At 54.2% G+C, this 24547-nt stretch overlaps 4 protein-coding genes across 5 annotated transcripts in view; 1 reads left to right on the top strand and 3 right to left on the bottom strand.

Annotated features, from left to right (window-relative positions):
- Positions 1 to 24547, bottom strand: part of GIMAP7L5 (GTPase IMAP family member 7-like 5) — a 598436-nt gene that overhangs the window by 479986 nt on the left and 93903 nt on the right. The gene's annotated exons all lie outside the window — the stretch shown is intronic.
- On the bottom strand, positions 2441 to 6853 carry CTC-575C13.4 (LOC768735). Its single transcript, NM_001318982.2, has 5 exons — positions 6781 to 6853; positions 6167 to 6293; positions 5319 to 5429; positions 4643 to 4744; positions 2441 to 4557 (listed from the first exon to the last, which is right to left on the bottom strand). Exons 1-5 carry the CDS (start codon positions 6796 to 6798, stop codon positions 3338 to 3340), a joined length of 1578 nt encoding a protein of 525 aa, NP_001305911.1. The 5' UTR covers positions 6799 to 6853; the 3' UTR covers positions 2441 to 3337.
- LOC429682 (GTPase IMAP family member 7-like) lies at positions 14447 to 16759 on the top strand. The gene is made up of 3 exons (XM_004939063.5): positions 14447 to 14621; positions 14916 to 14961; positions 15677 to 16759. The coding sequence occupies exons 2-3, from the start codon at positions 14940 to 14942 to the stop codon at positions 16321 to 16323; spliced, it is 669 nt and encodes a 222-aa protein (XP_004939120.1). The 5' UTR covers positions 14447 to 14621; positions 14916 to 14939; the 3' UTR covers positions 16324 to 16759.
- On the bottom strand, positions 21761 to 24529 carry GIMAP1-GIMAP5 (GIMAP1-GIMAP5 readthrough). Of its 2 annotated transcripts, none has more exons than NM_001369065.2 (2): positions 24431 to 24529; positions 21761 to 23467 (listed from the first exon to the last, which is right to left on the bottom strand). In NM_001369065.2, the coding sequence occupies exon 2, from the start codon at positions 23407 to 23409 to the stop codon at positions 22645 to 22647; it is 765 nt and encodes a 254-aa protein (NP_001355994.2). In that variant the 5' UTR covers positions 23410 to 23467; positions 24431 to 24529; the 3' UTR covers positions 21761 to 22644. The 2 variants fall into 2 exon arrangements, with proteins under 2 accessions (NP_001355994.2, XP_040542600.1); XM_040686666.2 differs by lacking the exon at positions 24431 to 24529 and adding an exon at positions 24265 to 24341.

Here is a 24547-nt window from a genome sequence, read left to right as displayed (position 1 = left end):
GGATTCTTCTCCCATCTGGGATTGCCCTGACCCAAGTGCAGCACCATGCACTGGGTCTCATTGAACAACACAAGGTTCAGATGGGCCACCTCTCAAGCTGCCTGGTTGAGGGTTGGGAAGAACTACTGGCAGGACAAAGAGGAGTGCCAGCAAAGTTGATTGGATAAATAACAAAGAGAAAGAACAACTTTGTGTAATGGAGTCAGAATCATAGAATCACTCAGGTTGGAAAAGACCTTAAAGGTCATTGAGTTCAACCATGACCTAACCATAATACCCTAACTAACAACGCTCTGCTAAATCACGTCCCTGAGCACCACATCCAAACGGTTGTTAAACACATCCAGGGATGGTGACTCAACCACCTCCATGGGGAGCCCATTCCAGTGCTTTACAACCCTTTATCTAAAGAAGGGTTTCCTGAAATCCAAACTAAACTTACCCTGGCACAACTTGAGGCTGTTTCCCCTCATCCTGTCACCTGTCAGCAGTGAGAAGAGACCAGCCCCGCTCTGCTATAAGCACCTCTCAGGTATTGGAAGAGAGCAATAAGGTCTCCCCTCAGCCTCCTCTTCCCCAGACTAAACAACCCCAGTTCCCTCAGTCTCTCCTCATAGGCCATACTCTCCAAGCCCTTCCCCAGCCTTGTTGCCCTTCTCTGGACCTGCTCCAGCACCTCCATGTCCTTTCTGTACGGAGGTGCCCAAAACTGAACACAGCACTCGAGGTGAGGCCTCACCAATGCCGAGCACAGGGCAGGATGACTTCCCTCGTCCTGCTCACCACACCATTCCTGATCCAAGCCAGGATGCCATTGGCCTTCTTGGCCACGTGGGCACACTGCTGGCTCATATTCAGCCAACTGTCCATCAGTGCACCAAGGTTCCTTTCCATCAGGCAGCTTTCCAGCCACTCCTCCCCAAGCCTGTAAGGGTTGCCTGGGGTTGCTGTGACCAAAATGCAGGACCTGACACTTGGCCCTACTGAAACTCATACAGTTTGCCTTGGCCCATCGATCCAGACTATCCAGGTCCCTCTGTAGCGCCTTTCTCCCCTCAGGCAGATCAACACTCCCTCCCACCTTGGTGTCATCTGCAAACTTACTGAGGGTGCACTCAATGCCCTCATCAATATGGTTAATGAAGATGTTAAATAGAAGCGGCCCCAGTACCGAGCCCTGGGGGACACTGCTCGTGTCTGGCTGCCAACTGGATCTGACTCCATTGAGCACAACATGGAGGCCACGGAGGAGCATAGGGCTGAGAACTCACACGTGGAAGAACAGATTCTTAGGAAATTTGTCTTTGTTAAAGCAAATAAAGCGCTCCGGGTGTCTGCACAGATGGGAGTGTGGGAGGGAATGGGCAGGACACGGCTGGGCATGTGGCATTGACGTGCTGGAGATGTGAGCTACAAAATGCCCTCCAGAGGGCGGTGATTTCATTGCAGGAGAAGTGACACCACGTGTAGAAATGAACCACGGGTGTTGTGGGAACAGCTACCAAAATGGCGGCTGCGGCACACTCGGGCATCGGCAGCGGAGCAGATTTGATTGCTCACGCGCCATTCTAATATAAAGCTGGGTGATGTCGGAGCATTTTACAAACTCGTGCGCACTGCCGGGCGGGGGAGGCCGTGGGCCATGGAGGGCCCCGCGCCGTGCAGCCGGGTGCGGCACCAGGCCCCGATCCCCGCTGCAGCCCGCGTTGCCACGGCAACCACAGCGGAAGGAGATCTCCGCTCTTGTAAACATCCGCAGACGCACTTCCGGCGTAGCGCAGCCTCACGTACGCCGCGCCCCGTGACCCGGAAGTGACGTTGTAGACCCACAACTCCATGCGGCAGCGCGTCTAGTCCGCGCAGCCACGTGACTCGGTGCCGGCCGCGCGATTGGCTGCTGTTCTCGGCGGCGCCATTTTGTGGCGGTAGCAGGGTGGGTTGATCCGCACCCGCCGCCATTTCTGGACGGAGGTCTGCGGGGTTGGCACAGTGCCCCACGTGACCCGAGGCGGTTGGGCCTGGCCCTCAGAGGCCTCAGGATCACGTCTTGGAGCTGTAAAGTTTGGCCATTTCCCCACGGCGTTCCTCTTGACAGCGTGTGCGCCCAGCACTGCTGGTTTCCCCTTGGGCCATGGCTCCTCAGTGGTGCCACAGCGACTGCGCTTCCGACTGCACCTCCAACTGCAACACCTCTCCAATGAGGACAGGTTGGGGGAGCTGGGGCTGTGCAGCCTGGAGGAGAGAAGGCTGCGAGGTGACCTGAGAGCAGCCTTCAGTAGCTAAAGGGGAGCAACAGACTCTTCAGTAGGGCCTATGGTGACAGAACAAAGGGAAATGGCTTCAAGCTCCAAGAGGGCAGATTTAGTTTGGATATCAGGTATTTGAAAAGCTCCACGGTGGAAGTAAGGCACTGAAGTCACTCACCACTTACACACAAGACTCAACCTGGGGAAAGTTCATTTATTGACAATGAAAATACAGTTGGGTAGTGAGAAACAAAGACCAACTAAAAGGCACCGCCATCTCAGTTGCTGGGCTCTACCACTCTGTGTGGCAGGGCTGCTGGATGTGGCTGCACTGGTACAGGGCAGCCCCAGCATCTCTTCGCAGCCTTCCCACTATCAGAACCTCACCTCCCACTGCAATGATTTTTTTTCCAATAGTTTTCACATTAGAATGCAGCAAGGCTTTGCATGATACATCCCCACCTGCTTTCAAAACAGGCGGATGTGCAGTCTCTTAAAAAAAAAAAAAAATTATCGTTCCATCTTAAGAATTCCCGTGTTCAAAAGGCTTAAAGTATGAGAGGGAGAGCCCAGGACATCACACACAGTGCCTGTACTGAGGCAGAGTTGAGTACAGCAGCCTCAGATCCCTTTCTGCCAGGTCCAGCCCTGGCAAGCAAGCACAGCTCGCATGCTGACACACGTGAGCATGTGCTCACACAAACAGGTGGCAATGGTTTAACAAGGAGAAACTACACAGTGATCACACACAGCTGAGCCAGAAAGTACACCAGACAGCAGCCTGCTAACACACAGCTGCCCTTATTCTCCCATCTCTTATAAGTTTTCCCAGGCTTCTTCCTCTTTTACTTGCACCAGTCCTGCTTGTTCTCTTCCTCTGGCTTTTCCCTGAAGCCTCCCAAGTGATAACACTTTTCCCAGCAGGTGCTACAAGCCACGTTTTGCATCCATTTACGTGGTAGTATCCATTTACGCACTGATCCTTTAGTACACCTTTCAGTTTCTATTGCGAAGCCACATTAGTGGGTCTTGCTGCAGGGTTCTGTCTGTTCACCATGACAGAGCAGGCACAGCTGCTCATGTTCTGGTGGTCAGCTGTCAGACTGGGTAATCACAGGCCTCATCTCCTTACACAGAGTATAGCCACCAAGCTCAAATGCCTGGCATACAGATTCCAGCATGTGATCAACAGTCCACACGACCATTTCATAAGCATCGTGCAGCAATACGCAACTTGGATTAATGATTTTGTATCTTTCTGTGTTTTGCTGAGTGTCAGCTTCATGGATCAATTTTGCCTCCTGCATCCCTTGGTGCACAAGCACCTCAGGTTGTGCCGCTTCCCCCTGCACCTCTGCAGCTTCCCTGGGGGCTGGGGGTGCAGCTGCTGATTCAACAGGTGCAGCAGGGGCACTGTGTGCTTCTGATGTCTCCTCCTGAGAGTGCTCCTTCTCAGGCTGTGGGAGCACAGCCACCTCTTGGGAGTCTTCTTTCTTCTGAGACTGTTGGGGCACAACCACCTGCTCTGCAGGAGGACAAAACGTCCCACAAGTTTCCTTCGTGGAGTTATCTGCCCTAGCCAGAGGAACAGATGACGACACAGGAGATGCAGAAAGAGATTTTGTGCAGAAGAAAGCTCGAGGAAACCACAAGCTTTTGAAGGTGGACTTGAGAAATCGCACACTTCGCTTAGCTTTCCAGATGATACGCTCTACATAGGATTTTCGCTTTGCTAGCCTATAAGCTCTGGCACGAGCCCTGCAAGTACGGCAAACAACTTTACGGATTCTGTCCCGATAAGGAAACCTTTGTACCTGACAGTATTCGTGGTCTCTGAGCACTGAGGAATCACTATTATTGTTACTGCAGTAGTCATGTTCTCTCAGAGCACGTGAAAATACAGTCCAGGGCAGTGCATTACTCACACAGTAACAGTGGTCTTCCAGAACAGTTTTGATCACATCCTCAGTAGAAGATTCCCTGTATTCCCTGTTTGCCTGGAAAACACTTACTTCCTCTAAAACATGATGTGGTTTTTCTACAGTCCCTTGAAAGGTGTCTGTGCAGTTATCATGCAGACGCTTGCAAGAAGCCACATTTCCCATGCTTTGTGCTAATTCTGTCTTGATCCCTTGTTTACCTTCCGTTTCTAAATTCCTGGTCAAACAGCCCATCCGTGCCTTCTCTTGGCTTCCCTCTGGCGCTGGCTGGCTGCTGGCTGCCTCTGATCGCAACTCACTCCTACCCTCGAGGCACCCAAACTTCTTCAGCAGTCTGCTGGACCGTAGCCGCCACGGCTCACATCGTTCTCCTGTTCAAAGAGAGGTAGACAGTTTGCCTTCTTCCATCAGGCTCTTTGCTGCAGAGCCCAAATATGGGGCAGGACCAGCACTCACCATGGCTGGGGGGGTTTGTCTCCTCCAGCACCTTGTGCTTGTCAGCATCCAGCCACCTGCTGGAGCACGACTCTGCCAGCCATCTCTTGTACCCATTGAGTCCTGCAGGAAAACGAAAAAGATGTTACCTTCCTGCTGGGGGAAGCCCTCCTGCTCTACCTATATGGAGGAAAAGGCCCTACAAAATCACAGCATGGCTGAGGCTGGAGGCACTTCTGGGTCCCTCTGTTCCCACCCTAGCCTCAACAGGGCCACCCAGAGCAGGGTACCCAGCCCCACATCATGGTGGGGTTAGAGATCCTCAAGGAAACCCCACACCCTCTCTGGGTAGGCCCCATCTGCTGCCAGCAGCCACTGTCCAACTCATGGGCACTGGGAGGGGGCACTCTTAGGTTGAGCAGCAGCAGATCTACAACAACCCTGCTGAACTGCAGCCCTTGTGCAGGGGATGACAGCCTTCATTAGCCATCACAAGCAAGTGCAAAAAGGGCTGCATGGTCAGAGGGAAATACAGGAGATGCTCTTAATGTAGGTAGCATGGAGAGAAGGCATCAGGATGGGAGAGCAAGTGTGAAGCACAGATATGTGCTAACCACTGAGAAGGAGGACCCTGGGGTGTGCCAACACTCCTTGTCCAGGTAAGTGGTACCAAGGGAGCTGAACTGTAACTTCTCACCAAGAGGTCTGTCAGGTCCATCCCACTTCACTGTGCTCTGTGGTGTGTTGACCCATGGCTCTTCCCCACGCTCCAGCCGATGCAGAATGTCAGGTTTGGGGCCTGGGTATCCTGTGAAGCAAAGATAAGCGTTGGTTTATTACAAAGCATTAGCTATAAATCGTTAACACAAGAAATAAACATCTTCTGTGATGCTTCAAGCTGTACTTTGCTGTCAGAAGAGTCTGAGTAGAAAACAGTGTTACAAAAAAAAAAAAAAAAAAAAAAAAAGCTTTCACAGCTGTCAAGTGAATTCACACCATGGCCAAGGGTAGTGCCCCTAACCAGGGAGATCAGCTGCTTGAAGAAGCAGCTCTGGGATGTAGGACATGCTACAGGGCCTGTCTCAAGCCCTTATGCAGGCAAACAGCAATCTCCATCACAATGATCTCTGGGTCTACTCACTGGCCGAGTGACTCCTGCCAGCTGTCCTCACAGTGGGCCTGTCACCTACAAGCTATTCCTGCCCTGCTTACTGCAGCTCCTTGACTCACACATTGTGTACATGTGCTAGCAACCAGGGAAGAAGACTGAGGTGGTGGCCCAAGGCAGGTCCTTGCCTGACATCAAGGTGTGTACAGGTCACTGCAGTTATATTTTCAGAAGCAGCCAATGTTGGCAGAAAGGCACCTAAATCTTGTGCTCTTCCAGTACAAAGCTCCCAGGACTGCAGGTGCTCAGGGTGGTTACCTCACTCTGTAGCTGATTAATCCTTAAAGCAATGGGAGCAGCAAGATCCCAATGGATCCAAGTACGATGGAATTCCCTACACCTGCTGCAGCCCTCCAGGAGCTGAAGCTGCACATTACCCAGTGATGCCAAGAGCTCATAGTTGTCCAGCATGACGCTGCGGTACAGCTCCCTCTGCTCCTCTGCAACCATGTCCCACTCTGCGCGGCTCAGATAGATGGCGATGTCCTCAAAGGTCACAGGCTCCTGCAAAGCAAGCATTGGACCGTTGGAAATGTGCCCCCAGCATTTAAAACATGCTTTGCTTTCCTAACATTATTTCCACCCCTGAGAAGGCTACCGCTAGGCGAGGTTCAAAGAACCAATGAACAGAGATTCCCAGGGGCCTGCATGCCACGGGATGACCGCACATCTCCCATGATGCCTCAGCCAAGTGCTCTGCCCAGGGCTCCCCTGTGTATCCAAAGCAGTCAGTGGTGTCCCGAGAGCCAGAGCCGCCCGCCTGACCACCTTCAGTGCCTGCACCAAGGTGTGCAGGTGGGTGGGAGTGAGCTCCAGGAACCTTGGCCTCCACACCACAGAAAGAAAGGCAAGAAGCAGAAGATGCAGTGTTGCAGAGAGGATGTGCAAGAGGCCCAGCGAGGTGCAGAAGCCAAAGGAGCCAGGAGGCACAGGGCGTCGAGGGGCATAGCAGGCCTGAAAGGGCCTGACTCTACCAGATCCCACATCCTACCTCCATGTGCGAGGCCATGACGCCTGTGAAGGCCTCGCAAACGTCTACACTCTACTTCCGGCGGGCAGTCACCGGAAGTAGGCCCCGCGCCGGAAGCAGGCCCCGCGCCGGAAGCAGGCCGCATGACACTAGGTTGCACTCTACACATCCTCATACGCACTTCCGGCCGGAGTCCTGCCTCCAGCGGAAGCACTCAGCCAACCGGAAGTGGGGTGGGTATACACGTGATTCGCTGCAGCCTGCTATGGTTATAGACGCTGCGCGGGCGCCGCCATTTTGAGTGCTGCCGCAGCTCACGTGATCGCTGTCGGCGCTGCCATTGGTGCCCGCCTGGGACGGGGTACGGCCTGAGCTCCTGAAGCCCGGCCCCTCCGTTTCGTCTCATTAATTATCCCTCATTTATGCTGAAATTTGGACTAAGCGATTTTCCACCTCCCAGCTCCCAGCGCTTTGGCTCTGGGGCAGCGGGTGCTGGGGCTTTGCCTGAGGATCTCAAAGGAGTAGGCACCTATGGGGGAAGGAGCAAAGGGACATGTTTCCTTGGTCGGCGCTGGTGAGAGGCACAATTGGAGCATCACGGAATAGCTTGGGTTGAAAGGGATCCCCCAGCCCCGCCCTGCCGTGGGCTGGCTCTCCCCCACCAGCTCAGGCTGCCCAGGGTCCAGCCGTGGCCTCAGGCTCCTACAAGGGTGGGCACCACAGCTCCAGGCAATGCCAGCACCTCACTGCCTGTGGGTAAAGAATCCCTGCTTAACATCCCACCTAATCTCCCCTCTTTTGGTTTAAAGCTGTTCCCCCTTGTCCAATAGTGATCTGCCCATATAAAAAGTCTCTTTCCCTCCTATTTAGAAGCTCCATATGTACTAGAAAGGCCACAATGAGGTCTCCCTGCAGACTTCTCCAGGCTGAACACCCCCTGCTCCTTCAGCCTGCCTTTCTAGGAGACGTTCTCCAACCTCTTTGTGGCCTCCTCTGGACCCACTCCACATCTTTCTTGTCTTGGGGGTCCCAGTTGTGGACACAGATCTGCAGGTTGGGTCCCACAAGAGCAGAGTAGAGGGAAACAGTCCAATGTCACTACCTATTTGTCTTTATGTAGGTGTTGTGTCTTCACATGATGGTACTTCCCAAGTCCTGGATTTCTGATGACACCCAGCTGCATGGTGTGACGGATGGAAGGAAGGGATGCCATTCCGAGAGACCTGGCCAGGGCTGAGAGGTGGGGTGGGGTGAACTGCCTGTGGTTCAACCAGGCCGGGTGCATAGTGCTGCACCTCTGTCAGGGCAATCCCAAGCACAGGCTGGGCAATGGGTGGATTGTGAGCAACCATGAGAAGGACTTGGGGCTCTTGGTGGATTAAATACTGAACGCAAGCTGACATTATGCTCAGAGGTCGGAGCACCTCTGCTATGGAGACAGGCTGACAGTTGTGGCTGTTCAGCTTGGAGAAGAGGAGAGTCTGGGCAGATCTCATTGTGGCCTTCCAGTTCATTAAGGGGCTGCAATACAAGGACAGAGGGACTCTTTGTCAGGGAGTTAAGTGATAGGACAAGGGGGAACAGGTCTAAGCTATCAGACAGTATGTTTAGATCAGACATCAGGAATAAAATCTTCATTATGAGGGTGGTGAGGCACTGGCACTGCTGCCCAGAGCTGCGGTGCTCCATCCCTGCAGTGCCCAGGGCCATGGGTGGGGCTCTGGGAGTTGTCCCCATGGCAGGGGGTGGGACTGGGTGGGCTTTAAGGTCCCATCCATCCCAAACCATTCCATGATTCTAAAAGTTATTGAAGATCCTGTTTCAGTAGCAGTGCCCTGTTTTCTTATTTATTTATTTTTTCCCATAACCAACCACCAGATGTCCTTTGTTAGCTCAGTCCCTCAGTTTTACCTGCAAGCTCTCAACCTGCTCATGGCTGTTTCTCAAATGGTGATGTTCAGCAGCAATGGTGAAGTTCACACTCCTGAGAGACATTGTACAGACAAGGAGTAAAACCAGGAAGCTTAATTTTAGGAAAGCCAAATTCCAACCCTGCAGGGAATTTTTCAACAACCCCCACTGGGAATCTGTCCTCGAGGACAAGGGAGCAGAGCAGAGCGGGCAGATCTTTAAGGAAGCTTTCCTCAGGGTGCAGTTCTCCATCCCAAGGTGTAGGAGGTCAGGAAAGGAAGACAAGAGACCTGCATAGCTGAGCCAGGACCTGCTGGTTAAACTGGAGAGCAGTAAGAACATGCATAGACAGTGGAAGACTGGGAGGACTATAGGGATGCTGCTGGGCTGTGTAGGGCTGGGGTCAGGAAGGCCAAGGCCCAGCTGGAACTGGACTTGGCAAGGGGCACAAAGGAGAACAAGAACAGCTTCTGCAGGTGTGTCAACCAGAAAAAGGAATGCTTGAGAGGGTATTCTCCTCCCACTGAGCAATGCAGGCAGGCTGCTAACAACAGACAAGGAGAAAGCTGAGGTACTCAAAAACTTTTTTGCCTCAGTCTTCACTGGTGAGTTTTCTTCACACATCTCTCTAGCTGATGGGACTGAGGGAGCAATGTCCCTCCTGCTGTATGCAAAAATCAGCTCCGTGTCCAACTGAGGAAGCTGAACATCTACAGGTCTATTGGTCCCTATGAAATGCATCCCAGAGTCCTGAGGAAATGGGCAGATGTAGTCACCAAGCCATGCTCAATGGTATTTGAAAGATTATGGCAGCCAGCTGAAGTTCCTGGCAACTGGAAAAAAGGCTGCATAGCACCCCTTTTCAAGAAGGATAGAAAGGATGACGCAGGGAACTGCTGACCGGTCAGTCTCACCTCTGTGCTGGGGAAGATCATGGAGCAACTCCTCTTGAAAACTGTGCTATGGCACATGGAAGAGGGGGTGGCATAGCACAGCGAGCATGGTTTCACCAAGGGCAAGGCCTGTCTGGCCAACCCATGGCTTTCTTTGATGGCATCACTGCAGCAGTGGATGAGGGAAGAGCTGTGGGTTTCATCCATCTCTCTGGACTTCAGTGAGGCCTTTGACACGGTCCCCCACAACATCCTTCTGTCCAAAGGGGAAAGATGTGGATTTGCTGGGTGGGACCGTTCAGTGGATGAGGCACTGCTGTGAGGTCGGTGGTCGGCGGCTCCACGTCCGGATGGAGAGCGGTGACAGCGGTGTCCCCCAGGGCACAGTGCTGGGATCGATGCTCTTTCCCATCTCCATCAGTGACATCAACAGTGGATTGAGTGCACCCTCAGCAGTGTGTGGACGACTCCCAGCTCTGAACGTGCCAGGACATTTCAGAAGCAGCCAGCATTGGCAGAAAGGCACCCAAATCTTGTGCTTTTCCAGCACAAAGCTCCCAGGACTTCAGGTGCTCAGGGTGGTTACCTCACTCTGTAGTTGATTAATCCTTAAAGCAATGGGAGCAGCAAGATCCCAATGGATCCAAGTACAATGTAATTCCCTACCCCTGCTGCAGCCCTCCAGGAACTGAAGCTGCACATTACCACTATGTGTTTAGTGTCTATGGGTAAGGATTTGGGGGAAGGCCTGTAGGGGTGACATCTTGGTGGGAGTCTGTTATAGACCGCCCAATCAGGATGAAGAGATGGACGAGGCATTCTTTGAGCAGCTTGCAGAAGTCACACGATCGCCAGCTCTCATTCTCGTTGGAGACTTCAACTTCCGTGATATATGTTGAAAATATAACACAGCACAGAGGAAGCAGTCCAAGAGGTTTCTAGAGTGTGTGGAAGGTAGCTTCCTTACACAGCTGGTATGAGAGCCTACCAGGGGTGGTGCCCTGCTAGACCTGCTCTTCACTAACAGTGAAGGACTGGGGGGAGATGTGAAGGCTGGGGACTGTCTTGGGCAGAGCAACCATGAAATTGTAGAATTCTCTATTCTTGGAGATGTCAGAAGGGTGACTGGCAAAACTGCAATCTTGAACTTCCAGAGGACAGACTTTGACCTGTTCAGGACGTTTGTAGCAGGGGTCCCTTGGGAGTCATTCCTTAAGGGTAAAGGGGTCCAGGAAGCCTGGATGCTCCTCAAGATGGAAATCTTAAAGGTACAAGAACAGGCTGTCCCTGAGTGCCGTAAGGCGAGCCATAGAGGAAGAAGACCGGTGTGGATGAGCTGAGAACTGTTGTTGAGACTCTGGAAGAAAAAGAGAGTCTATGTCCTCTGGAAGAAGGAACAGGCAACTTGAGGAGATTACAGGGAAGTTGCTAGGGTATGCAGGGAGGAAGTTAGGAAGGCAAAAGCCTGACTTGAACTCAGATTGGCCACTGCAGTAAAAGAGAACAAGAAGTCCTGTTACAAATATATCAGTGGTAAGAGAAGAACCAAGGAGAATTTCCATCATTTACTTGACGCAGTGGGAAATGTGACCACTGAGGATAAGGAGAAGGCTGAGGTCCTCAATGCTTTCTTTATGTCTGCCTTTAATAGTCAGATCAGTTATCCCCAAGGGCACTTTACTCCCTGATCTGGAAGTGTGGGATGCTACGCAGAATACACCCCTGGTAATTCAGGTGGAGACAGTTAGAGAGCTCCTCCTCCATCTGGACTGTCACAAGTCCATGGGACCAGACGGGCTCCACCCAAGGGTGCTGAGGGAGCTGGCGGGGGTGATTGCCGAGCTGCTCTCCGCCGTCTATCAGCACTCCTGGTTATCTGGAGAGGTCCCAGAAGATTGGAGGCTTGCTGATGTGACTCCCATCTACAAGAAGGGCCGTATGGAGGATCCGGGGAACTACAGGCCTGTCAGCCTGACCTCAGTACCAGGGAAAGTTATGGAGCAAATCATCTTGAGTGAGATCACACAGCACCTGTGTTGCGTCCAGGGGATCAGGCCCAGCCAGCACGGGTTCATGAAAGGCAGGTTGTGCTTGACCAACCTCATCTCCTTCTACGACTGGGTGACCAGACTGGTAGATGAGGGAAAGGCTGTTGATGTAGTCTACCTAGACTTCAGCAAAGCCTTTGACACGGCCTCTCACAGTATTCTCCTGGGGAAACTGGCTGCCCGTGTCTTGGACAGGTATACGCTTCTTTGGGTAAGGAACTGGCTGAGGGCCATGCCCAACGGGTAGTGTTAATGGCGTTAAGTCCAGCTGGTGACCCGTTACAAGTGGTGTCCCCCAGGGGTCAGTACTGGGGCCCATCTTTTTTAATATCTTTATTGATGACCTAGATGAAGGGATTGAGTGTACCCTCACTAAGTTTGCAGATGATACCAAGTTGGAGGTGGTGTCGATCTGCCTGAGGGTAAGGAGGCCCTGCAGAGGGATCTAGATAAGCTGGATCGCTGGGCTGGGGTGAATGGGATGAGGTTCAGCAAGGCCAAGTGCCAGGTCCTGCACTTTGGCCATAATAACTCCATGCAGTTCTATCGGCTTGGGGATGAGTGGCTGGATGACAGTGAAGAGGAAAGGGACCTGGAGGTGTTGGTTGATGCTCGGCTGAACATGAGCCGACACTGTGCCCAGGTGGCCAAGAGGGCCAACAGCATTCTGGCCTGCATTAGAAATAGTGTGGCCAGCAGGAGCAGGGAGGTAATTGTCCCCCTGTACTCAGCACTGGTGAGGCCACACCTCGAGTACTGTGTTCACTTTTGTGTTCCTCACTGCAAGAAAGACATTGAAGCCCTGGAGCGTGTCCAGAGAAGGGCAACAAAGCTGGTGAGGGGTCTGGAGCACAGGCCTTATGAGGAGCGGCTGAGGGAGCTGAGATTGTTCAGTCTGGAGAAGAGGGGGCTCAGGGGAGACCTCATTGTACTCTACAACTTTCTGAAGGGAGGTTGTGATGAGGAGGGGTTTGGCCTCTTATCCCAGGCAACAAACAGGACCTGAGGAAATGGCCACAAGTTGTGCCAGAGGAGGTTTAGGTTGGACACAAGTTAAGACTTTTTCTCTCAGAGGGTGGTCAGGCGCTGGAATGGCCGCCCAGGGAGGTGGTGAAGTTGCTGTCCCTGGCAGTGTTCAAGAGGTGTCTGGATGAGGAGCTACGAGATATGGTCTAGTGGCCTGTGGTAGCAAGGGTAATGGGGGGACAGTTGGACTTGTAGGTCCTTTCCAACCTTGTGATTCTATGGTTCTATGATGGAATGCCAACCTCCAGAGGCTGAGCAGTGGTCCACCTCCCTACAGCTCCCGATGAGAATAGGCTGAGAGCTGGGTTTGCGCAGCTGGAGGAAGGAAGGCTGCAGGGAGAACTGAGAGTGGCCTTCAGTATCTAAAGGGGCTGAAAGAAGGAAGAAGATGGACTCTGTAGCAGGATCAATATGGTAGGGCAAAGAGAAGTGGCTTCGATCTAAAAGAGAGGAGATTTAGACTGGATATAAGGAAGTTATTTACAATGAGGGCAGTGAGGCAATGCAGAGATTGCAGTGAGAGGTGGTGGTATCTCATCCCTGCAGACATTCAAGGTCAGAGGATGGGCTCTGAGCACTGATGGAGCTGTGGGTGTCCCTGTGCATTGCAGGGAGTGGGATCACATGGCCATTATTTGTCCCTTCCAACTCAAAGCATTCTGTGATTCTATGAAATTGGTTCTTCAGTGTATCTCAGTGAGGAGTCTCCAATTATCAACACTCTTCTCATGTTTTTCGTGCCAGCAGTTCCAGTACGAGTGGTTCTCCTGCATGGTTATTACTGGAGATGCAGTTAATCTGTGGATTTCGTGGATTTCAATTTGGAGTCATTCTGTTTTGGTTTGTGGACACTCAGCTGGGTTGCAGTAAAAGCCAGGAGAACTGCCAGCCCTGCTGTTGTGTGGAGGAGGGAGACAGCTGATGTGAGGGTTGCGGGCATGGAGCAGCGAATAGCAGAATTAACGAAGTTGGAAAAGACCTCCAAGAGCATCCAGTCCAATGGTCCACCTACCACCAACATTTCCCCACCAAACCGTGTCCCTCTGTTCAACATCTAAATGTTTCTTGAATACCTCCAGGGACAGCGACTCCACCACCTCCCCAGGCAGCCTGTTTCTGTGCCTGACTGCTCTTTTGGAGAAGAAATTGTGTCTCCTCTGGGGAACACAATTTCTCTCTCTGAGAAAAAGGGGCTCTGGGGAACCCCTCTTTTCCAGACTGAACGATCCAAGCTCCCTCAGCTGTTCCCCATAGCACTGTGCTCCAGACCCCCACAGTTCTGCTGCCCCTTTGAACATACTGCAGGGCCTCAGTGCCTTTCTTGTAGTCAGGGGCCCCAAACTGAACACTGCACTTGAGGTGTGGCCTCACCAAGGATGACTACAGAGAGATAATCACTTCTCTGCTCTTCTGCCAGCACTGCTGCCAGTACAGCCAGGATGCTGTTGGCCTTCTTGTCCCCTGAGCACACTGCTGGCCCATGGTCAGCCCAGCATCGGCCAACACCTCTGGGTCCATTTGCTCTGCACAGCCTTCCAGCTGCTCTGCCCCTGCCTGCAGTGCAGCCTGGGGTGCTGTGGCTGAAGTGCAGGACCTGGCACTTGGTCTTGTTGAGCTTCATCCCATTGGCCGCAGCTCAGCTATCCAACCTGTCCAGTGGGGTGAAGTCCCCAGCTGAAACTATACCCTGTCTCCTCCTACAAAGGAGATATTTACCCTCCTTGATGCTTTCTGTGTTTGCTGGGCTGTTTTTGCAGTTCAGTAGCTGTGGTTTTGAACAGGAAGTGACTCCTCACTCAGTTTACAGATGACTGTTTAGCAGCACCCATCTGAGGTTCACAGCACACCCGTTCTCCTGAGGCTGCTTCTAAGTGTGCTGCTGAGCTGCACAGCAGTTCCAGCCCCGGCACTGCTGCACAGGAGGGGAGCAGGAACAGCACGAGTGCAGCAGGCAGACCTGGGGACACAGCTCAGTGCTACTTTGGTGAGTTGCCTGCAGCTCTGCTGCCACTACGGGAAGAAATTCCAAGGATGCAGAATCTGCTTTCAAGGAGTGGGTTCTGATTTCCATGAATAAGGGGCAGCCAATATTTCTTTCCAAAGATGAAGAGAAAGTCAATGGAGATGGGTAATTCTGATGACATTTGGCTTTCTCCATGCACACACGGCTGTGGAACTGACCTGAGTCCCCAGAGATCATCTGTATCGCCTTCATTAGCACAGGGAGGGAAGCAGGGGAAGTTTGTGCCATTCTCACTTAAAATCTCTCTCCTTCCAGGCTCCTCGTGTGAGTGTGAGTGCAATGGCAGGACATCAAAGCAAAGGTGAGCCACTCAGCGCCATGCATAGGCAGCCGCAATCTGGCCAGGCTCCTGGCTGAGTGCTGGGGAAGCACGGGGGGTTCACATCCTCGTGCAGCCTCGTGCCCGCGGTGCGTGGGCTTTGTGGGAGGCCGTGGCCTCAGGGGTGACCTGAGGCTGCCTCCCATCTCCCCGCTCTGAGAGCTGCACAGAGAGAGGGTGAGGGCGGATGGGGCAGTGGTGTGCAGCGGGTAAAGCCTGTGACACAGCACAGGGGTTAAAGCTGTACCCCAAACCTCACTGTCCCAGTGCCTGTGTCATGGAGCCCTTTCCCAGCTGGCACCATGAAGGGCTGGAAATGGCCCAAAGGACAATGCTACACGAACACTACTACAAGTTTTGCTCAGTGCATGACTTCCTGGAAACAGAGTGGTTCAGCCCGGGCTTTTGTTCACCCTGTGCAATCCTGGACCACAGGGGAGCTGTGAGATCTCTTTTGCTTTCTGTTTTTGCTATCAGAAATGTACTGGGTAGCAGCCCTTTGAGGAAGCCTGGAACTGAGCAGCTCTGGGGTCCCTCAGGGCCACACGTTCCTCCTCATTGTCCTGAGGACCACTGCTGGTGGCTTGGGGACACTTTTCCTTGCAGCCCCAGGCACTTCCACCTGGGAGCTGGCGCATGGCAAGCAGGGGCTGTCCCAGTACTGCAGGGCTCACACACATCTGTGGTTGTTCTCCAGGATCCAAGCTGAGCATCATCCTCGTGGGCAAGACAGGGAGTGGGAAGAGTGCGACAGGGAACACCATCCTTGGGAAGAAGGCATTTCTTTCTACATTGACAGCACAGTCACTAACCCGAGAGTATGAGAAAGCCGAAGACTGCTTTGCTGGAAGACCAATTGAAGTTGTCGACACTCCTGGCCTATTTGATACAAGGGAAGCCAATGAAAAAACCGCTGAAAAGATTAAGAATGCCTTTCAGTACCTGTATGCAGGAGTCCATGCCATCATCCTGGTGATGCAGCTGGGCCGAATCAGTCAGGAAGAGCAGGAAGTGGCCGAGTGGGTGACCAAGATTTTCAATACTAAAGCAGAGAAGTACACAATCCTGTTATTCACCCGAGCAGAAGAGCTGGAGCATCCAGAAGCCCTGAAGGCTTTCATAGAAGGGAGCTCATATCTCAAGGGTTTGGCAGAAAAGTGTGGAAATCGGTACATCGGTTTCAGCAACAAAGCCACCAGAGAGGCGAGGGATGGGCAGGTTGCAGAGCTCATCCACATAATTGATGCCATGGTAGAGAAGAATGGCGATGCTCCGCATTACACACGAGAAATGCTGGAGGAAGACAGACAGAAATTCCGTAGAAGGTTTTGTACCATCCTGTAGGCAGTGAGGGGTCGGTCCGGGAGGAGACATCTCCTCCATTGTGCCGTCCCTGCTGCGCTCTGAAGATGACGCTCTCCTTCCTGGCTTGCAGTTCCCATCCTTCCCCCTCCATGCCCTGCGCTTTCCCCTGCCCTGTGTCACTGCTTTCCCTGCGGGCTGCAGGTGCTCAATGTGTGTGTTCTGCTGTGTCGCTGCGCTCTGCTGCTCTCAGCACCGCTGCGCTGATGCTCTTCATTGGCCATCTGCTGAGAGCCGGGGCTGGAAGGAGCTGTGCAGGGCTGGGGGGCTCGTGGTGCTCGTGTCCGTCCCACCGCAGTGGGCGCTGCCGGTGCCGTGGCTGCAGGGGCTCTGCCTTCACGGGACGATGCAGGGTGTGCTGTGCACTGCTGGACACATAGGAGCTCTCAATAAACGCTGAGCCTTGCCGTGCTGTGGAGAACCTGTCCCAGATTCATCTCTCATCCACACGGGGAGGGGGGTGGGAAGCGGCTGTGAGTGGGCAGAGATGGCAGACCCGCAGTGTGGCTGAGGATGGGGCCTCTGCCAAGCCGGGGGTGGGGGTGATGGTGGCTGGGACACACAGCCTGGTGAGGAGGGGGTGATCAGGGGCTGCAGGGAATGGCCCTGGGGGAGCTGCCCTTGGTGCAGAGCTGAGGATCTCTGCCTCCCTGCGCTCTCAGTTTCATTCTCTGCAGTGCCCGGAACGCGGTGCATTTACGGGAATGGGCTTTTGTGCAGCCTTTGGCCTCACCCTGTATGCCTTCAGGTGTGGCTGGGCACTCCCTCTGCTCAGCACGGCAGCACAGAGGCATGAAATACAACAAGAGCAAGCACCACACTGTGCACCATGGGATGGTGCCTGGTGCACATTGCCCATCAGTATACAGTCAGAATCATAGAATCAGAATCACTCAGGTTGGAAAAGACCTTAAAGATCATTGAGTTCAACCATGACTTAACCATAATACCCTAACTAACAACACTCTGCTAAATCATGTCCCTGAGCACCGCATCCAAATGGTTGTTAAACACATCCAGGGATGGTGACTCAACCACCTCCATGGGGAGCCCATTCCAGTGCTTTACAACCCTTTATCTAAAGAAGGGTTTCCTGAAATCCAAACTAAACTTACCCTGGCACAACTTGAGGCTATTTCCTCTCGTCCTGTCACCTGTCAGCAGTGAGAAGAGACCAGCCCCGCTCTGCTCTCAGGTATTGGAAGAGAGCAATAAGGTCTCCCCTCAGCCTCCTCTTCCCCAGACTAAACAGCCCCAGTTCCCTCAGTCTCTCCTCATAGGCTGTATTCTCCCAGCCCTTTCCCAGCCTTGTTGCCCTTCTCTGGACCTGCTCCAGCACCTCCATGTCCTTTCTGTACGGAGGTGCCCAAAACTGAACACAGCACTTGAGGTGAGGCTTCACCAGTGCTGAGCACAGGGACAGGATGACTTCCCTTGTCCTGCTCACCACATCATTCCCGATCCAAGCCAGAATGCCATTGGCCTTCTTGGCCACCTGAGCACACTGCTGGCTCATATTCAGCCAACTGTCCATCAGTACACCAAGGTTCCTTTCCATCAGGCAGCTTTCCAGCCACTCCTCCCCAAGCCTGTAAGGGTTGCCTGGGGTTGCTGTGACCAAAATGCAGGACCTGACACTTGGCCCTACTGAAACTCATACAGTTTGCCTTGGCCCATCTATCCCAGACTATCCAGGTCCCTCTGTAGTGCCTTTCTCCCCTCAGGCAGATCAACACTCCCTCCCACCTTGGTGTCATCTGCAAACTTACTGAGGGTGCACTCAATGCCCTCATCAAGATGGTTAATGAAGATGTTAAATAGAAGCGGCCCCAGTACCGAGCCCTGGGGGACACCGCTTGTGTCTGGCTGCCAACTGGATTTTACTCCATTGACCACAGCTCTTTGGGCCCAGCCATCCAGACAGTGTTTCACCCAGGATCATCTTTCCGGCCCTTTTTGAATATGGGTGTCACATCTGCCAGCCTCCAGTCTGTCAGGACATCCTCCGTTAGCCAGGACTGCCGAAGGATGATGGAGAGCGGCTTGGCAGCCACATCCGCCAACTCCCTCAGCACTCCAGGGCACAATCCATCTATCCCCATGGACTTGTGAATGTCCAGCTTTCAGAGCAGGTCCAAAACCATCTCATCATGGATCATGCAGGGCTTATTCTGTTCCCCATCCCTATCTACTAGCACAGGGGGCTGTGTGCCTAGGGAGTAACAAGTCTTATTATTAAAGACTGAGGCAATGAAGGCATTGAGTACCTCAGCCTCATCCTCGTCCTTGGTCACCAAGTTGCCCTCGGTGTCCAACAAGGGATGGAGATTCTCCCCAGCCCTCCTCTTGCTGTTGATGTATTTATAGAAATATTTGTCGTTGTCCTTTACCTTAGTGGCCAAGTTCAGTTCTAGATGGGCTTTGGCTTTTCTAACGTTCTCTCAGCACAGCTTCACTACATACCTGTAATCATCATAAGAGGCTTGCCCACTCTTCCACAGACCATCAACTTTCCTTTTGTTCTTGAGCTCCAGCCAAAGGTCTCTGTTCAGCCAGTTTGGCTTCTTTGCCCATCGAATCGTCTTGTGTGACTTGGGGATAGTCAGCTCCCGCACCTTTAAATAACGTCCTGGAAGTCCAAGCTGGCAGTTCTGCTGACTCCCCTCCGAGGTTCCCTGCCTCAGACGGCTTCCAACCTTTACATCCCCCACAAGACCTTCTCTGTTAACAAACAGCAGGTCCAGGATTTTGCTTCCCCTCGTTGACTCCCTTACCAGCTGTGTCAGGAAGTGATCTGCCACACACTCTAGGAACCTCCAGGACTGTTCCCTATCCGCTGTATTATAAACCCAGCAGATGTCTGGGAAGTTGAAGTCCCCCACAAGAACAAGGGAGAGACCTTGAGACCTCACCCAGCTGTCTATGAAGTGTCTTGTCCACCTCTTCATCCTGGTTGCGTGGTCTGTAGCACACTCCCATGATCATGTCGGTCTTACTGCCCTTCGCTTTTATTCTGACCCATAAGCTCTCCACCCTATCACCACCATTAATTTCCATACATTCACTCTCTTTCTTATAGGGGGCTCCATCACTGCCTTTCCTGCCTTACCTGTGTCTTTGGAACAGTCGGTAGCCATCCATCACAGCACTCTAGCTGTGAGTCATCCCACCGCGTTTCCATGATGGTGACCATATCATAGCTTTCCGACCACACGATGGCCTCCAGCTCCTCCTGTTTGTTACCCGTGCTGCGTGCATTGCTGTAAAGGCACCTGAGCTGGGCCTCCTTTGGAGTGGCATCTTGGATCCTAATCTACAGGATCCTACAGGGTCCTACAGGATTCTCTTTTTCAGTTCTACACAGAATCAGGCACTTGGCGATCCCTAACACGGCAAGCACACCCCCCCAAACACAAGCGTTGTTATCTTTACATGGCTGTTTATAACATTTTCTCTCATTACAGCTTCTAATTGGGTCCTCTGACTCATCTTTGCTGGGTAGGCACGTTATGGCCCACCAAGATCTGCATTCGAGACGGGATAGCGGCTGTCTCATTCTAATCTCAGTTCCACAGCAATGGAGGTGGTTTGCAGTCTGTAATTATCCCTTCAGGAGCCCAACAGACACTCACGGGACACTTCCCCTTTCCTCCTTGTTGACAGCAGCACCTTGAGGCCGAGGAGTTTCTTTTTCACGTGCTCGTTGAAGATTTGTGATCATCTCCTTCTGCTTTTCACCTTGGTGGACTGCGGTTCCCCCTTTCAAGACAATACATCCATTGGGTCCACTCTTTTTTTCTGTCAGTCCTCATGCTGACCCTACAGCCCCCCATGGCCCTACAGCCCCCCATGGCCCTATAGCCCCCAATGGCCCTACAGCCCCCCATGACCCTACAGCCCCCCATGATCCTACAGCCCCTCGTGGCCCTATAGCCCTCCATGGCCCTACAGCCCCCCATGGCCCTGCAGATCATCACAGGGAGTAGAGGGGCATCGCTGAGCCCTGCTCTCTGGTGGCAGTAGCAGTGCCCAAGGGAAAGCATGGAGCTGTCAGGGGAGGGTGAGGTGGCGTGAAGGAAAGGCTGTGCCCCAGAGTGCGGTGGGCATGGCACAGATGGGGAGGGGAGCAGAATTCCCTTCCTTCCCTGCCAGCTCTGTACCTCCCCATGTGATCCTTCACACACTTCTCTTAAACGTGGCACACGGGGATGGGATGCAGAGGGAGGGTGCGTGCGGCTGTGGGGCATGCAGGGTGTTCCGTGTGTTCTGGGAGGTGGCTGTTCTGTGCCAGGGGAAGCCACTCTGTGCAAGAGCCAGGGTCCCCTCTGCCAAGTATTGCTTTTAGTTTTGTTCTCTGCACTTCCCAGAGCTGAGCACAGTTACAGGAAATGTCTGTTTGTGGACCTTGTGCCTCACGCTGTGTGTCTGCAGGTGGGGCAGAGCGCTGCCTGCCTCGGGGGCACCCACAGGGCAGCACAGCCCCGCGCTCTGCCCACCCAGCACAGGGTGCAGAGGTAGCTGGGGGCCGGGAGGAAATGGGCCCTTATGAGGCAAGGCTGAGAGCCCCACGGCTGTTCAACTGCAGAAGGGAAAACTGAGAGATCTCCTCATAGGGTCACAGAACAGTTTGAGTTGGAAGGGACGAATAATGGCCATGTGATCCCACTCCCTGCAATGCACAGGGGCACCCACAGCTCCATCAGTACTCAGAGCCCATCCCCTGACCTTGAATGTCTGCAGGGATGGGACACCACCACTTCTCGCTGCAACCTCTGCAGTGCCTCTCTGCCCCCATTGTAAACAACTTCCTTATATCCAGTCTAAATCTCCCCTCTTTTGGATTGAAGCCATTTCCCCTTGCCCTAACTCACAGACCCCACTACAGAGTCAGTCCCCTTCCTTCTTACAGCCCCTGTAGGTACTGAAGCCGTTCTCAGCCCTCCCTGCAGAGTTCCCCCCCAGCTCTCAGCCTGCCCTTGCAGGGAAGTGTCCCATCCCTGGGGTCACTTTGTGCCCTCCTCTGGATGCTCTCCGACAGCTCCATGTCTCTCCTGCACCGAGCACTCCCCATCCAGACGCAGTGCTCCAGGTGAGGTCTCCCAGCACAGAGCAGAGCTGCAGACCCCCTCCCTCTCCCTGCTGGCCGCACAGCTCTGGGTGCACCCAACGTGCTGTTGGCTGGCACAGGGCACAGTGGTGTCTCATGAGGCTGCCCCTCCAGTGCCCCCAGGTCCTTTTCCATACGGCTGTGCTCCGCCCTTACACCCCCAGTGTGTATCACCAACTCAGTCTCCCATTCCCTTCAGTGTTTCCTTCCGTGACCGGATGCGTGGCTTGGAGGCGTACTGAGCGATAGTAGGAACTGGGCTGTTCTCTCTGATGGGGTCTGTGCCTGTAGGACATACACACAGAGCTGGGATGCAGACAGAAGTCTCTGCTTTATTTCTGTGCACCATCAGGTGCTTGGCCATCCTTCCCAAAGCAAGCACAGCCCCAAACAGAAGTGCACTTATCTTCACATGGCTGTTTACAAAACTACATCTCTATACAGCCTCTAATTGGGTATTCTGATACATCCTTGCTGGGCAGGCATGCAGGGGGCTCCAAGACTGCACGTGGGAGCAGATAGCGGCTGCCTCAGTCTAATTATCTTTCTGCAGCAATGGGTGTTGGCTTTAGTATGCAATTAGCCCACAAGGAGCCCGACAGACACTTACAGGACTCTTTGCCTTCACTTCTTGTTGACAATTCATGGCCCTACAGTCCCTCATGGCCCTACAGATCCTCACAGGGAGTGGAGGGGCCACGCTGAGCTCTGCTCTCTGGTGACATTGACAGCACCCCTGGGAGCAGCATGGAGCTGTCAGGGGAGGGTTGGGTGGGGGTGAGGGAAAGGCTGTGCCCAGAGGTCGGTGGGCATGGAGCAGCTCCCCAGGGCAGCGGGCACAGCCCTGAGCTGCTCATGGAACATTGGGACACCGCTCTCAGACACAGGGTTGGTGTTTGGGTGGTGCTGTGTGGAGCTATGAATAGACTTGATGGTCTTTGTGGGTCCCCTCCAGCTGGGGACACTGTGAAGGCTCTTGGGGTGCTGTGTGGGTGGGTGAGCACCGCACCAGCTGCACTGTGTCATAGTGGGCTCTCTGTCCCTGGAGAGGTTCAACAGCTAAAGGGACACGGCCCTGGGCAGCGGGCGCTGGGGGATGGCAATGGGTGGGAATGGAGCAGTGCCTGCTGCCCCAGGCACTGCGGGGTTCTGGGATTCTGATACTGGGGGACTGTGGGATTATGGGATTCAGCCATTCATCTCTTCCACCAAATAAGGAAACCAATGAAAATCAGAGCGATGACAGTGATAGTTATCCCACATTTTGTAAGGACTGCCCTGTACGACAGAGAGTTGAACAGTGCAGCCCACGGTCTGGATGCTCTGTCCATGTGATGCCTCACTTTCTCTTCTGTTAAAAAGGGAACCTGGTACAGCTGGTTGCTGTAGAACCTGCCCCCATTCTGCTGCAAGGTTTGGCGGACCTTCTCCATCAGCTGCTGGACCTGCTGGTCCCGCTCTGCCCCGGTGGCCCGGTTGTTGATGCTGCAGTACCGATGCCCGCAGCTCTGGATCAGGCTGCGCAGGGCTGTGTTGTCAGTGTAGGTCACGTAGTCATGCAGCGATCCCGCCACCAGCTCTTCTCCCCGGGTGAACACGACAACCACGTGCCTGAACACACCGGCTTCGAAGATGTCCTGCACGCCCTGCATGGCCTCCTGGTCCTCCTGGGTGAAGCGGCCCAGCTGGGTGACCAAGAGCAGCACGTGGGGGCCGGGCGAGGACAGCTCGATGCAGCGGGTGATTTCCCTGCACGCCTCATTGCTGCCGTCCCACAAATGGAAGATGTCGGCCGTGTCGATCACCACGATGTCCTCTCCATCCCAGCGCCCAACTGCTGTCTCGCAGCTGCGGGTCACCGGCGTGGTGGACAGCTTGGACTCGAAGACTTGTCGCCCCAGGATGGTGTTCCCCGTGGCGCTTCGCCCCCCTCCAGTCTTCCCAACCAGGAGCAGCCGCATTGCGGAGTCTCTGCCGTGGTTGGGCAGCACAGGGACACGTCGAGCGGCCGTGGTTGTGCTATGGGGACACAAGCGGAGGTGCAGGGCTCCATCGGCTGCTCAGCTGGTAATGCTGCAGCACGGACTGCCCCAGCAGCACCCGGAGAGCAGCAGAGAAAGGAGAGAGGGGAAAGAGAGCCGTGACACCACGTGCTGGGGTGGCACAAAGCAGAGGGATGGCAACAGCCTGGGGTGCAGGGGCACGGAAGGGGTGGTGTGGTGACAAGGACCCCCCTGGGAGGTGACAGGGACCCCTCTGGGTGATGACAGGCACCCCCTTGGGAGGTGATGGACCCCTCTGGGCAGTGACACATGTACAGCTGGGGTCGGCATGGGGCTGAGTGCAGTGCTGAGGGTCTCCCCATGCTGGGCCTGCGGCTACGCTGATGGATGGGGCCAGGTCTGCGCTGCGCTCCTGTGAGAACAGGGAGAGGGGAGTGGGGAGAAGGGAAGTGGGGAGAGGACGAAAGGGGAAATAAGGAAAGGGGAAAGAGGAAATGGGGAGAGGAGAAAGGGAACAGGAAAATGGGGAGAGGGGAGAGGAAGTAGAGAAGGGATGAGGGGTGTCATGAGGGGAGCGGAGCAGGGGGAGAAAGGAAAGGGAAAAAGAGGGAGAAGGGAAAAAGGGGGGAAGGGATCAAAAGGTGTAAAAGGTTAAAAAGGGAGACGGGAAGCGAGGAAAAGAGCAAAGGGGACAAGGAAAAAAGGGCAGAAGGGACAAAGGAAAGAGCCGCTCCCTGCCCCGCTCCCCCTGCCCCGGCTCCCGGGCACCGCAGCCCCTCCCGGCGGCACGGACCCTCCGTCCCCGGGCCGTACCTTCCCGCAGCTCCGGCCCCAGCGCGGTCGCAGCCCGCCCGGCACAGACGGCTCCCCGCGGGGCCGCGCACCGCCAGGAAGAGCAGCGATCCCCGGCCCCTCCCGCCCCCCCCCCCCCCCAACCCCCGGCGCTGCCCCACGCGGTGACGCTCAGTGCGACATTCACCCTTTCTTTCCCTTTCTTTGGGCTCCTCCAGGGACGGACGCTGCAGTCCCCGGGCAGTCCGAGCCGTCGGACCGGCAGTGAGAAGTGCGGCACTGATGCAGCGGGAACGCCCCGTCC

The sequence above is a fragment of the Gallus gallus genome, chromosome 2, assembly GCF_016699485.2.
Source record: "Gallus gallus isolate bGalGal1 chromosome 2, bGalGal1.mat.broiler.GRCg7b, whole genome shotgun sequence".
In the NCBI taxonomy this organism is placed as follows: Eukaryota; Metazoa; Chordata; class Aves; order Galliformes; family Phasianidae; genus Gallus; species Gallus gallus.
This window is presented reverse-complemented; position numbering and strand designations above follow the sequence as displayed.